The 14215-nt window shown below is 58.1% G+C and overlaps 1 protein-coding gene across 1 annotated transcript in view; it reads right to left on the reverse strand.

The window, feature by feature from the left end:
* Positions 1-13692: 13692 nt before the first annotated feature.
* The window catches only part of LOC308637576 (leukocyte immunoglobulin-like receptor subfamily A member 6), a 147611-nt gene continuing 147088 nt past the window's right edge, over positions 13693-14215 (reverse strand). The window contains 2 exon segments of the mRNA XM_081274093.1: positions 13693-13978; positions 14055-14201. Coding sequence (XP_081130219.1) covers positions 13802-13978; positions 14055-14201 — 324 coding nt within the window. The 3' untranslated portion in view covers positions 13693-13801.

Consider the following 14215-nt stretch of genomic DNA (forward strand, 5'->3'; position numbering starts at 1 on the left):
GTGCTCATGGGTGTGAATGTCCTGGTTCAGGGTCAGGGCTGTGCTCATGGCTGTGAATGCCCTGGGTTCAGGGTCATGGCTGTGCTCATGGGTGTGAATGCCCTGGGTTCAGGGTCATGGCTGTGCTCATGGGTGTGAATGCCCTGGGTTCAGGGTCATGGCTGTGCTCATGGGTGTGAATGCCCTGGGTTCAGGGTCATGGCTGTGCTCATGGGTGTGAATGTCCTGGGTTCAGGGTCATGGCTGTGCTCATGGCTGTGAATACCCTGGGTTCAGGGTCATGACTGTGCTCATGGGTGTGAATGCCCTGGGTTCAGGGTCATGGCTGTGCTCATGGGTGTGAATGCCCTGGGTTCAGGGTCATGGCTGTGCTCATGGTTGTGAATGCCCTGGGTTCAGGGTCATGGCTGTGCTCATGGGTGTGAATGCCCTGGGTTCAGGGTCATGGCTGTGCTCATGGGTGTGAATGTCCTGGGTTCAGGGTCATGGCTGTGCTCATGGCTGTGAATGTCCTGGGTTCAGGGTCAGGACTGTGCTCATGGCTGTGAATGTCCTGGTTCAGGGTCATGGCTGTGCTCATGGCTGTGAATGTCCTGGGTTCAGGGTCATGGCTGTGCTCATGGGTGTGAATGCCCTGGGTTCAGGGTCATGGCTGTGCTCATGGCTGTGAATGCCCTGGGTTCAGGGTCATGGCTGTGCTTATGGGTGTGAATGCCCTGGTTCAGGGTCAGGGCTGTGCTCATGGCTGTGAATGCCCTGGGTTCAGGGTCATGGCTGTGCTCATGGGTGTGAATGCCCTGGGTTCAGGGTCATGGCTGAGCTCATGGCTGTGAATGTCCTGGTTCAGGGTCATGGCTGTGCTCATGGCTGTGAATGCCCTGGGTTCAGGGTCATGGCTGTGCTCATGGGTGTGAATGCCCTGGGTTCAGGGTCATGGCTGTGCTCATGGCTGTGAATGCCCTGGGTTCAGGGTCATGGCTGTGCTCATGGGTGTGAATGCCCTGGGTTCAGTGTCATGGCTGTGCTCATGGCTGTGAATGCCCTGGGTTCAGGGTCAGGGCTGTGCTCATGGGTGTGAATGTCCTGGTTCAGGGTCAGGGCTGAGCTCATGGCTGTGAATGCCCTGGGGTCAGGGTCAGGGCTGTGCTCATGGGTGTGAATGTCCTGGGTTCAGGGTCAGGGCTGAGCTCATGGCTGTGAATGCCCTGGGGTCAGGGTCAGGGCTGTGCTCATGGCTGTGAATGCCCTGGGGTCAGGGTCAGGGCTGTGCTCATGGCTGTGAATGCCCTGGGTTCAGGGTCATGGCTGTGCTCATGGCTGTGAATGTCCTGGGTGCAGGGTCAGGTCTGTGCTCATGGCTGTAAATGCCCTGGGTTCAGGGTCAGGGCTGTGCTTATGGCTGTGAATGCCCTGGGTTCAGGGTCAGGGCTGTGCTCATGGCTGTGAATGCCCTGGGGTCAGGGTCAGGGCTGTGCTCATGGGTGTGAATGCCCTTGGTTCAGGGTCATGGCTGTGCTCATGGCTGTGAATGCCCTGGGTTCAGGGTCATGGCTGTGCTCATGGGTGTGAATGTCCTGGGGTCAGGGTCATGGTCTGTGCTCATGGCTGTGAATGCCCTGGGTTCAGGGTCATGGCTGTGTTCATGGGTGTGAATGTCCTGGTTCAGGGTCATGGCTGTGCTCATGGCTGTGAATGTCCTGGGGTCAGGGTCATGGCTGTGCTCATGGCTGTGAATGTCCTGGTTCAGGGTCATGGTCTGTGCTCATGGCTGTGAATGTCCTGGGTTCAGGGTCATGGCTGTGCTCATGGCTGTGAATGTCCTGGGTTCAGGGTCATGGCTGTGCTCATGGCTGTGAATGTCCTGGGGTCAGGGTCATGGCTGTGCTCATGGCTGTGAATGCCCTGGGTTCAGGGTCATGGCTGAGCTCATGGCTGTGAATGTCCTGGTTCAGGGTCATGGCTGTGCTCATGGCTGTGAATGCCCTGGGTTCAGGGTCAGGCCTGTGCTCATGGGTGTGAATGCCCTGGGTTCAGGGTCAGGCCTGTGCTCATGGGTGTGAATGCCCTGGGTTCAGGGTCATGGCTGAGCTCATGGCTGTGAATGTCCTGGTTCAGGGTCATGGCTGTGCTCATGGCTGTGAATGCCCTGGGTTCAGGGTCAGGGCTGTGCTCATGGCTGTGAATGCCCTGGGTTCAGGGTCATGGTCTGTGCTCATGGGTGTGAATGCCCTGGGTTCAGGGTCAGGCCTGTGCTCATGGCTGTGAATGTCCTGGGTTCAGGGTTATGGCTGTGCTCATGGGTGTGAATGTCCTGGTTCAGGGTCATGGCTGTGCTCATGGATGTGAATGTCCTGGGTTCAGGGTCAGGGCTGTGCTCATGGCCGTGAATGCCCTGGGTTCAGGGTCAGGGCTGTGATCATGGGTGTGAATGTCCTGGTTCAGGGTCATGGTCTGTGCTCATGGCTGTGAATGCCCTGGGTTCAGGGTCAGGGCTGTGCTCATGGCTGTGAATGCCCTGGGTTCAGGGTCAGGGCTGTGCTCATGGGTGTGAATGTCCTGGTTCAGGGTCAGGGCTGTGCTCATGGCTGTGAATGCCCTGGGTTCAGGGTCAGGGCTGTGCTCATGGCTGTGAATGCCCTGGGTTCAGGGTCATGGCTGTGCTCATGTGTGTGAATGTCCTGGTTCAGGGTCAGGGCTGTGCTCATGGGTGTGAATGTCCTGGGGTCAGGGTCATGGTCTGTGCTCATGGGTGTTAATGCCCTGGGTTCAGGGTCAGGCCTGTGCTCATGGCTGTGAATGTCCTGGGTTCAGGGTCATGGCTGTGCTCATGGCTGTGAATGTCCTGGGTTCAGGGTCATGGTCTGTGGTCATGGCTGTGAATGCCCTGGTTCAGGGTCATGGCTGTGCTCATGGATGTGAATGCCCTTGGTTCAGGGTCATGGCTGTGCTCATGGATGTGAATGTCCTGGTTCAGGGTCATGGCTGTGCTCATGGGTGTGAATGCCCTGGGTTCAGGGTCATGGCTGTGCTCATGGCTGTGAATGTCCTGGGTTCAGGGTCATGGCTGTGCTCATGGGTGTGAATGCCCTTGGTTCAGGGTCATGGCTGTGCTCATGGCTGTGAATGTCCTGGGTTCAGGGTCAGGGCTGTGCTCATGGCTGTGAATGTCCTGGGTTCAGGGTCATGGCTGTGCTCATGGGTGTGAATGCCCTGGGTTCAGGGTCATGGCTGTGCTCATGGCTGTGAATGTCCTGGGTTCAGGGTCATGGCTGTGCTCATGGGTGTGAATGCCCTGGGTTCTGGGTCATGGCTGTGCTCATGGGTGTGAATGCCCTGGGTTCAGGGTCATGGCTGTGCTCATGGGTGTGAATGCCCTGGGTTCAGGGTCAGGGCTGTGCTCATGGATGTGAATGTCCTGGGTTCAGGGTCAGGGCTGTGCTCATGGCTGTGAATGTCCTGGGTTCAGGGTCATGGCTGTGCTCATGGGTGTGAATGCCCTGGGTTCAGGGTCAGGGCTGTGCTCATGGCTGTGAATGCCCTGGGTTCAGGGTCATGGCTGTGCTCATGGATGTGAATGTCCTGGTTCAGGGTCATGGCTGAGCTCATGGGTGTGAATGTCCTGGGTTCAGGGTCATGGCTGTGCTCATGGCTGTGAATGCCCTGGGTTCAGGGTCAGGGCTGTGCTCATGGCTGTGAATACCCTGGGTTCAGGGTCAAGGCTATGCTCATGGGTGTGAATGTCCTGGGTTCAGGGTCATGGCTGTGCTCATGGCTGTGAATGCCCTTGGTTCAGGGTCATGGCTGTGCTCATGGCTGTGAATGCCCTGGGTTCAGGGTCAGGGCTGTGCTCATGGCTGTGAATGCCCTGGGTTCAGGGTCAGGGCTGTGCTCATGGGTGTGAATGTCCTGGTTCAGGGTCAGGGCTGTGCTCATGGCTGTGAATGCCCTGGGTTCAGGGTCATGGCTGTGCTCATGGCTGTGAATGCCCTGGGTTCAGGGTCAGGGCTGTGCTCATGGGTGTGAATGTCCTGGTTCAGGGTCAGGGCTGTGCTCATGGCTGTGAATGCCCTGGGTTCAGGGTCATGGCTGTGCTCATGGCTGTGAATGCCCTGGGTTCAGGGTCAGGGCTGTGCTCATGGCTGTGAATGCCCTGGGTTCAGCGTCATGGCTGTGCTCATGGCTGTGAATGCCCTGGGTTCAGGGTCAGGGCTGTGCTCATGGGTGTGAATGTCCTTGTTCAGGGTCATGGTCTGTGCTCATGGCTGTGAATGCCCTGGGTTCAGGGTCAGGGCTGTGCTCATGGCTGTGAATGCCCTGGGTTCAGGGTCAGGGCTGTGCTCATGGGTGTGAATGCCCTGGGTTCAGGGTCAGGGCTGTGCTCATGGGTGTGAATGTCCTGGTTCAGGGTCATGGCTGTGCTCATGGCTGTGAATGCCCTGGGTTCAGGGTCATGGCTGTGCTCATGGCTGTGAATGCCCTGGGTTCAGGGTCAGGGCTGTGCTCATGGCTGTGAATGTCCTGGTTCAGGGTCATGGCTGTGCTCATGGCTGTGAATGCCCTGGGGTCAGGGTCATGGTCTGTGCTCATGGCTGTGAATGCCCTGGGTTCAAGGTCATGGCTGTTCTCATGGGTGTGAATGCCCTGGGTTCAGGGTCATGGCTGTGCTCATGGCTGTGAATGCCCTGGGTTCAGGGTCATGGCTGTGCTCATGGCTGTGAATGCCCTGGGTTCAGGGTCATGGCTGTGCTCATGGCTGTGAATGTCCTGGGTTCAGGGTCATGGCTGTGCTCATGGCTGTGAATGCCCTGGGTTCAGGGTCATGGCTGTGCTCATGGGTGTGAATGCCCTGGGTTCAGGGTCATGGCTGAGCTCATGGCTGTGAATGCCCTGGGTTCAGGGTCATGGCTGTGCTCATGGCTGTGAATGTCCTGGTTCAGGGTCATGTCTGTGCTCATGGCTGTGAATGCCCTGGGTTCAGGGTCATGGCTGAGCTCATGGCTGTGAATGTCCTGGTTCAGGGTCATGGCTGTGCTCATGGCTGTGAATGCCCTGGTTCAGGGTCATGGCTGTGCTCATGGGTGTGATTGCCCTGGGTTCAGGGTCATGGTCTGTGCTCATGGGTGTGAATGCCCTGGGTTCAGGGTCATGGCTGTGCTCATGGGTGTGAATGTCCTGGTTCAGGGTCATGGCTGTGCTCATGGGTGTGAATGTCCTGGTTCAGGGTCAGGGCTGTGCTCATGGCTGTGAATGTCCTGGTTCAGGGTCAGGGCTGTGCTCATGGCTGTGAATGTCCTGGGTTCAGGGTCATGGCTGTGCTCATGGCTGTGAATGTCCTGGTTCAGGGTCATGGCTGAGCTCATGGCTGTGAATGTCCTGGTTCAGGGTCATGGCTGTGCTCATGGCTGTGAATGCCCTGGGTTCAGGGTCAGGGCTGTGCTCATGGGTGTGAATGTCCTGGTTCAGGGTCAGGGCTGTGCTCATGGCTGTGAATGCCCTGGGTTCAGGGTCATGGCTGTGCTCATGGGTGTGAATGCCCTGGGTTCAGGGTCATGGCTGTGCTCATGGGTGTGAATGCCCTGGGTTCAGGGTCATGGCTGTGCTCATGGGTGTGAATGCCCTGGGTTCAGGGTCATGGCTGTGCTCATGGGTGTGAATGTCCTGGGTTCAGGGTCATGGCTGTGCTCATGGCTGTGAATACCCTGGGTTCAGGGTCATGACTGTGCTCATGGGTGTGAATGCCCTGGGTTCAGGGTCATGGCTGTGCTCATGGGTGTGAATGCCCTGGGTTCAGGGTCATGGCTGTGCTCATGGTTGTGAATGCCCTGGGTTCAGGGTCATGGCTGTGCTCATGGGTGTGAATGCCCTGGGTTCAGGGTCATGGCTGTGCTCATGGGTGTGAATGTCCTGGGTTCAGGGTCATGGCTGTGCTCATGGCTGTGAATGTCCTGGGTTCAGGGTCAGGACTGTGCTCATGGCTGTGAATGTCCTGGTTCAGGGTCATGGCTGTGCTCATGGCTGTGAATGTCCTGGGTTCAGGGTCATGGCTGTGCTCATGGGTGTGAATGCCCTGGGTTCAGGGTCATGGCTGTGCTCATGGCTGTGAATGCCCTGGGTTCAGGGTCATGGCTGTGCTTATGGGTGTGAATGCCCTGGTTCAGGGTCAGGGCTGTGCTCATGGCTGTGAATGCCCTGGGTTCAGGGTCATGGCTGTGCTCATGGGTGTGAATGCCCTGGGTTTAGGGTCATGGCTGAGCTCATGGCTGTGAATGTCCTGGTTCAGGGTCATGGCTGTGCTCATGGCTGTGAATGCCCTGGGTTCAGGGTCATGGCTGTGCTCATGGCTGTGAATGCCCTGGGTTCAGGGTCATGGCTGTGCTCATGGCTGTGAATGCCCTGGGTTCAGGGTCATGGCTGTGCTCATGGGTGTGAATGCCCTGGGTTCAGTGTCATGGCTGTGCTCATGGCTGTGAATGCCCTGGGTTCAGGGTCAGGGCTGTGCTCATGGGTGTGAATGTCCTGGTTCAGGGTCAGGGCTGAGCTCATGGCTGTGAATGCCCTGGGGTCAGGGTCAGGGCTGTGCTCATGGGTGTGAATGTCCTGGGTTCAGGGTCAGGGCTGAGCTCATGGCTGTGAATGCCCTGGGGTCAGGGTCAGGGCTGTGCTCATGGCTGTGAATGCCCTGGGGTCAGGGTCAGGGCTGTGCTCATGGCTGTGAATGCCCTGGGTTCAGGGTCATGGCTGTGCTCATGGCTTTGAATGTCCTGGGTGCAGGGTCAGGTCTGTGCTCATGGCTGTAAATGCCCTGGGTTCAGGGTCAGGGCTGTGCTCATGGCTGTGAATGCCCTGGGTTCAGGGTCAGGGCTGTGCTCATGGCTGTGAATGCCCTGGGGTCAGGGTCAGGGCTGTGCTCATGGGTGTGAATGCCCTTGGTTCAGGGTCATGGCTGTGCTCATGGCTGTGAATGCCCTGGGTTCAGGGTCATGGCTGTGCTCATGGGTGTGAATGTCCTGGGGTCAGGGTCATGGTCTGTGCTCATGGCTGTGAATGCCCTGGGTTCAGGGTCATGGCTGTGTTCATGGGTGTGAATGTCCTGGTTCAGGGTCATGGCTGTGCTCATGGCTGTGAATGTCCTGGGGTCAGGGTCATGGCTGTGCTCATGGCTGTGAATGTCCTGGTTCAGGGTCATGGTCTGTGCTCATGGCTGTGAATGTCCTGGGTTCAGGGTCATGGCTGTGCTCATGGCTGTGAATGTCCTGGGTTCAGGGTCATGGCTGTGCTCATGGCTGTGAATGTCCTGGGGTCAGGGTCATGGCTGTGCTCATGGCTGTGAATGCCCTGGGTTCAGGGTCATGGCTGAGCTCATGGCTGTGAATGTCCTGGTTCAGGGTCATGGCTGTGCTCATGGCTGTGAATGCCCTGGGTTCAGGGTCAGGCCTGTGCTCATGGGTGTGAATGCCCTGGGTTCAGGGTCAGGCCTGTGCTCATGGGTGTGAATGCCCTGGGTTCAGGGTCATGGCTGAGCTCATGGCTGTGAATGTCCTGGTTCAGGGTCATGGCTGTGCTCATGGCTGTGAATGCCCTGGGTTCAGGGTCAGGGCTGTGCTCATGGCTGTGAATGCCCTGGGTTCAGGGTCATGGTCTGTGCTCATGGGTGTGAATGCCCTGGGTTCAGGGTCAGGCCTGTGCTCATGGCTGTGAATGTCCTGGGTTCAGGGTTATGGCTGTGCTCATGGGTGTGAATGTCCTGGTTCAGGGTCATGGCTGTGCTCATGGATGTGAATGTCCTGGGTTCAGGGTCAGGGCTGTGCTCATGGCTGTGAATGCCCTGGGTTCAGGGTCAGGGCTGTGATCATGGGTGTGAATGTCCTGGTTCAGGGTCATGGTCTGTGCTCATGGCTGTGAATGCCCTGGGTTCAGGGTCAGGGCTGTGCTCATGGCTGTGAATGCCCTGGGTTCAGGGTCAGGGCTGTGCTCATGGGTGTGAATGTCCTGGTTCAGGGTCAGGGCTGTGCTCATGGCTGTGAATGCCCTGGGTTCAGGGTCAGGGCTGTGCTCATGGCTGTGAATGCCCTGGGTTCAGGGTCATGGCTGTGCTCATGTGTGTGAATGTCCTGGTTCAGGGTCAGGGCTGTGCTCATGGGTGTGAATGTCCTGGGGTCAGGGTCATGGTCTGTGCTCATGGGTGTTAATGCCCTGGGTTCAGGGTCAGGCCTGTGCTCATGGCTGTGAATGTCCTGGGTTCAGGGTCATGGCTGTGCTCATGGCTGTGAATGTCCTGGGTTCAGGGTCATGGTCTGTGGTCATGGCTGTGAATGCCCTGGTTCAGGGTCATGGCTGTGCTCATGGATGTGAATGCCCTTGGTTCAGGGTCATGGCTGTGCTCATGGATGTGAATGTCCTGGTTCAGGGTCATGGCTGTGCTCATGGGTGTGAATGCCCTGGGTTCAGGGTCATGGCTGTGCTCATGGCTGTGAATGTCCTGGGTTCAGGGTCATGGCTGTGCTCATGGGTGTGAATGCCCTTGGTTCAGGGTCATGGCTGTGCTCATGGCTGTGAATGTCCTGGGTTCAGGGTCAGGGCTGTGCTCATGGCTGTGAATGTCCTGGGTTCAGGGTCATGGCTGTGCTCATGGGTGTGAATGCCCTGGGTTCAGGGTCATGGCTGTGCTCATGGCTGTGAATGTCCTGGGTTCAGGGTCATGGCTGTGCTCATGGGTGTGAATGCCCTGGGTTCTGGGTCATGGCTGTGCTCATGGGTGTGAATGCCCTGGGTTCAGGGTCATGGCTGTGCTCATGGGTGTGAATGCCCTGGGTTCAGGGTCAGGGCTGTGCTCATGGATGTGAATGTCCTGGGTTCAGGGTCAGGGCTGTGCTCATGGCTGTGAATGTCCTGGGTTCAGGGTCATGGCTGTGCTCATGGGTGTGAATGCCCTGGGTTCAGGGTCAGGGCTGTGCTCATGGCTGTGAATGCCCTGGGTTCAGGGTCATGGCTGTGCTCATGGATGTGAATGTCCTGGTTCAGGGTCATGGCTGAGCTCATGGGTGTGAATGTCCTGGGTTCAGGGTCATGGCTGTGCTCATGGCTGTGAATGCCCTGGGTTCAGGGTCAGGGCTGTGCTCATGGCTGTGAATACCCTGGGTTCAGGGTCAAGGCTATGCTCATGGGTGTGAATGTCCTGGGTTCAGGGTCATGGCTGTGCTCATGGCTGTGAATGCCCTTGGTTCAGGGTCATGGCTGTGCTCATGGCTGTGAATGCCCTGGGTTCAGGGTCAGGGCTGTGCTCATGGCTGTGAATGCCCTGGGTTCAGGGTCAGGGCTGTGCTCATGGGTGTGAATGTCCTGGTTCAGGGTCAGGGCTGTGCTCATGGCTGTGAATGCCCTGGGTTCAGGGTCATGGCTGTGCTCATGGCTGTGAATGCCCTGGGTTCAGGGTCAGGGCTGTGCTCATGGGTGTGAATGTCCTGGTTCAGGGTCAGGGCTGTGCTCATGGCTGTGAATGCCCTGGGTTCAGGGTCATGGCTGTGCTCATGGCTGTGAATGCCCTGGGTTCAGGGTCAGGGCTGTGCTCATGGCTGTGAATGCCCTGGGTTCAGCGTCATGGCTGTGCTCATGGCTGTGAATGCCCTGGGTTCAGGGTCAGGGCTGTGCTCATGGGTGTGAATGTCCTGGTTCAGGGTCATGGTCTGTGCTCATGGCTGTGAATGCCCTGGGTTCAGGGTCAGGGCTGTGCTCATGGCTGTGAATGCCCTGGGTTCAGGGTCAGGGCTGTGCTCATGGGTGTGAATGCCCTGGGTTCAGGGTCAGGGCTGTGCTCATGGGTGTGAATGTCCTGGTTCAGGGTCATGGCTGTGCTCATGGCTGTGAATGCCCTGGGTTCAGGGTCATGGCTGTGCTCATGGCTGTGAATGCCCTGGGTTCAGGGTCAGGGCTGTGCTCATGGGTGTGAATGTCCTGGTTCAGGGTCAGGGCTGTGCTCATGGCTGTGAATGCCCTGGGTTCAGGGTCATGGCTGTGCTCATGGCTGTGAATGCCCTGGGTTCAGGGTCAGGGCTGTGCTCATGGCTGTGAATGCCCTGGGTTCAGGGTCAGGGCTGTGCTCATGGCTGTGAATGCCCTGGGTTCAGGGTCAGGGCTGTGCTCATGGGTGTGAATGCCCTGGGTTCAGGGTCAGGGCTGTGCTCATGGGTGTGAATGCCCTGGGTTCAGGGTCAGGGCTGTGCTCATGGCTGTGAATGCCCTGGGTTCAGGGTCATGGCTGTGCTCATGGATGTGAATGTCCTGGTTCAGGGTCATGGCTGAGCTCATGGGTGTGAATGTCCTGGGTTCAGGGTCATGGCTGTGCTCATGGCTGTGAATGCCCTGGGTTCAGGGTCAGGGCTGTGCTCATGGCTGTGAATACCCTGGGTTCAGGGTCAAGGCTATGCTCATGGGTGTGAATGTCCTGGGTTCAGGGTCATGGCTGTGCTCATGGCTGTGAATGCCCTTGGTTCAGGGTCATGGCTGTGCTCATGGCTGTGAATGCCCTGGGTTCAGGGTCAGGGCTGTGCTCATGGCTGTGAATGCCCTGGGTTCAGGGTCAGGGCTGTGCTCATGGGTGTGAATGTCCTGGTTCAGGGTCAGGGCTGTGCTCATGGCTGTGAATGCCCTGGGTTCAGGGTCATGGCTGTGCTCATGGCTGTGAATGCCCTGGGTTCAGGGTCAGGGCTGTGCTCATGGGTGTGAATGTCCTGGTTCAGGGTCAGGGCTGTGCTCATGGCTGTGAATGCCCTGGGTTCAGGGTCATGGCTGTGCTCATGGCTGTGAATGCCCTGGGTTCAGGGTCAGGGCTGTGCTCATGGCTGTGAATGCCCTGGGTTCAGCGTCATGGCTGTGCTCATGGCTGTGAATGCCCTGGGTTCAGGGTCAGGGCTGTGCTCATGGGTGTGAATGTCCTGGTTCAGGGTCATGGTCTGTGCTCATGGCTGTGAATGCCCTGGGTTCAGGGTCAGGGCTGTGCTCATGGCTGTGAATGCCCTGGGTTCAGGGTCAGGGCTGTGCTCATGGGTGTGAATGCCCTGGGTTCAGGGTCAGGGCTGTGCTCATGGGTGTGAATGTCCTGGTTCAGGGTCATGGCTGTGCTCATGGCTGTGAATGCCCTGGGTTCAGGGTCATGGCTGTGCTCATGGCTGTGAATGCCCTGGGTTCAGGGTCAGGGCTGTGCTCATGGGTGTGAATGTCCTGGTTCAGGGTCAGGGCTGTGCTCATGGCTGTGAATGCCCTGGGTTCAGGGTCATGGCTGTGCTCATGGCTGTGAATGCCCTGGGTTCAGGGTCAGGGCTGTGCTCATGGCTGTGAATGCCCTGGGTTCAGGGTCAGGGCTGTGCTCATGGCTGTGAATGCCCTGGGTTCAGGGTCAGGGCTGTGCTCATTGGTGTGAATGTCCTGGTTCAGGGTCATGGTCTGTGCTCATGGCTGTGAATGCCCTGGGTTCAGGGTCAGGGCTGTGCTCATGGCTGTGAATGCCCTGGGTTCAGGGTCAGGGCTGTGCTCATGGGTGTGAATGTCCTGGGTTCAGGGTCATGGCTGTGCTCATGGGTGTGAATGCCCTGGGTTCAGGGTCAGGCCTGTGCTCATGGGTGTGAATGTCCTGGGTTCAGGGTCATGGCTGTGCTCATGGGTGTGAATGTCCTGGGTTCAGGGTCAGGGCTGTGCTCATGGCTGTGAATGCCCTGGGTTCAGGGTCATGGCTGTGCTCATGGCTGTGAATGCCCTGGGTTCAGGGTCATGGCTGTGCTCCTGGCTGTGAATGTCCTGGGTTCAGGGTCATGGCTGTGCTCATGGCTGTGAATGCCCTGGGTTCAGGGTCATGGCTGTGCTCATGGCTGTGAATGTCCTGGTTCAGGGTCATGGTCTGTGCTCATGGCTGTGAATGTCCTGGGTTCAGGGTCATGGTCTGTGCTCATGGCTGTGAATGCCCTGGGTTCAGGGTCATGGCTGTGCTCATGGCTGTGAATGCCCTGGGTTCAGGGTCAGGGCTGTGCTCATGGGTGTGAATGTCCTGGTTCAGGGTCAGGGCTGTGCTCATGGCTGTGAATGCCCTGGGTTCAGGGTCATGGCTGTGCTCATGGGTGTGAATGCCCTGGGTTCAGGGTCATGGCTGTGCTCATGGCTGTGAATGTCCTGGGTTCAGGGTCATGGCTGTGCTCATGGCTGTGAATGCCCTGGGTTCAGGGTCATGGCTGTGTTCATGGCTGTGAATGTCCTGGTTCAGGGTCATGGCTGTGCTCATGGCTGTGAATGTCCTGGGTTCAGGGTCATGGCTGTGCTCATGGCTGTGAATGCCCTGGGTTCAGGGTCATGGCTGTGCTCATGGGTGTGAATGTCCTGGGTTCAGGGTCATGGCTGTGCTCATGGCTGTGAATGCCCTGGGTTCAGGGTCATGGCTGTGCTCATGGCTGTGAATGTCCTGGTTCAGGGTCATGGCTGTGCTCATGGGTGTGAATGCCCTGGGTTCAGGGTCATGGCTGTGCTCATGGCTGTGAATGCCGTGGGTTCAGGGTCATGGCTGTGCTCATGGCTGTGAATGCCCTGGGTTCAGGGTCATGGCTGTGCTCATGGCTGTGAATGTCCTGGTTCAGGGTCATGGCTGTGCTCATGGCTGTGAATGTCCTGGGGTCAGGGTCATGGCTGAGCTCATGGCTATGAATGCCCTGGGTTCAGGGTCATGGCTGTGCTCATGGCTGTGAATGCCCTGGGTTCAGGGTCATGGCTGTGCTCATAGCTGTGAATGCCCTGGGTTCAGGGTCATGGCTGTGCTCATGGCTGTGAATGCCCTGGGTTCAGGGTCATGGTCTGTGCTCATGGCTGTGAATGCCCTGGGTTCAGGGTCAGGGCTGTGCTCATGGGTGTGAATGTCCTGGGTTCAGGGTCATGGCTGAGCTCATGGCTGTGAATGTCCTGGGTTCAGGGTCATGGCTGTGCTCATGGCTGTGAATGCCCTGGGTTCAGGGTCATGGCTGTGCTCATGGGTGTGAATTCCCTGGGGTCAGGGTCATGGCTGTGCTCATGGCTGTGAATGTCCTGGGGTCAGGGTCAGGGCTGTGCTCATGGCTGTGAATGTCCTGGTTCAGGGTCATGGCTGTGCTCATGGCTGTGAATTCCCGGGGTTCAGGGTCATGGCTGTGCTCATGGGTGTGAATACCCTGGGTTCAGGGTCTTGGCTGTGCTCATGTCTGTGAATGTCCTGGGGTCAGTGTCATGGTCTGTGCTCATGGGTGTGAATGCCCTGGGTTCAGGGTCAGGGCTGTGCTCATGGATGTGAATGCCCTGGGGTCAGTGTCATGGTCTGTGCTCATGGCTGTGAATGCCCTGGTTCAGGGTCATGGTCTGTGCTCATGGGTGTGAATACCCTGGGTTCAGGGTCATGGCTGTGCTCTTGTCTGTGAATGTCCTGGGGTCAGTGTCATGGTCTGTGCTCATGGCTGTGAATGCCCTGGTTCAGGGTCATGGTCTGTGCTCATGGGTGTGAATGTCCTGGGTTCAGGGTCATGGTTGTGCTCGTGGGTGTGAATGTCCTGGGTTCAGGGTCATGGTCTGAGCTCATGGCTGTGAATGCCCTGGGTTCAGGGTCATGGCTGTGCTCTCCCCCCTCTCTTCCCTCCCTCTCTCCCTTTTCCGGTGTTCCTCTCCCCACTCCTGGATGACTGACAACTCCTTGTTTATTTGGAGGATCATGGTGTCACTATCTACAGCTGCAGAACAAGGGTCCCGACGTCCTCAGAGTCCCCTTGTGGTTCCTGAGGTGTCTGTGGAGGCTGGGCCACTAGTGAGTGTCCTTGTGGGCAGCTCCGGGGTGAGCGGGGGCCAGAGCAGCGTACACACTGGGCTCCGCTGGGGGCTGCTCTTCCTGGGAGGAGGGAGGGGCAGCGTCCCCCCATCTGAGTGTCCTTCTGCAGAGCTGGGCGTAGGTCACGTCCTCGGGACCCTCAGACGCAGCAGCCTGGAGTGGGAGATGGTGAGAGGGAGGGTATGTGCTTGGCCCAGCGAAGGCAGGGCCTGGAGAGGACAGCACCCACCTGAGTGTCCGTCTGTCTGTCCTCTGCGTCCTCTGTGCCCAGGAACTGCCCCAACAGCGGGGGGAGGGGGGAGCTCCCGCCCCTCCTGAGTCCTGAGTGCTCCACCTGGGGGTATGTCACTCTCTGGGGGTCTCCGTCAGGTGGGCCCTGCAGCAGGGACA

This window comes from Spermophilus citellus (assembly GCF_964194105.1).
Source record: "Spermophilus citellus genome assembly, chromosome: 18".
Lineage (NCBI taxonomy): Eukaryota > Metazoa > Chordata > Mammalia > Rodentia > Sciuridae > Spermophilus > Spermophilus citellus.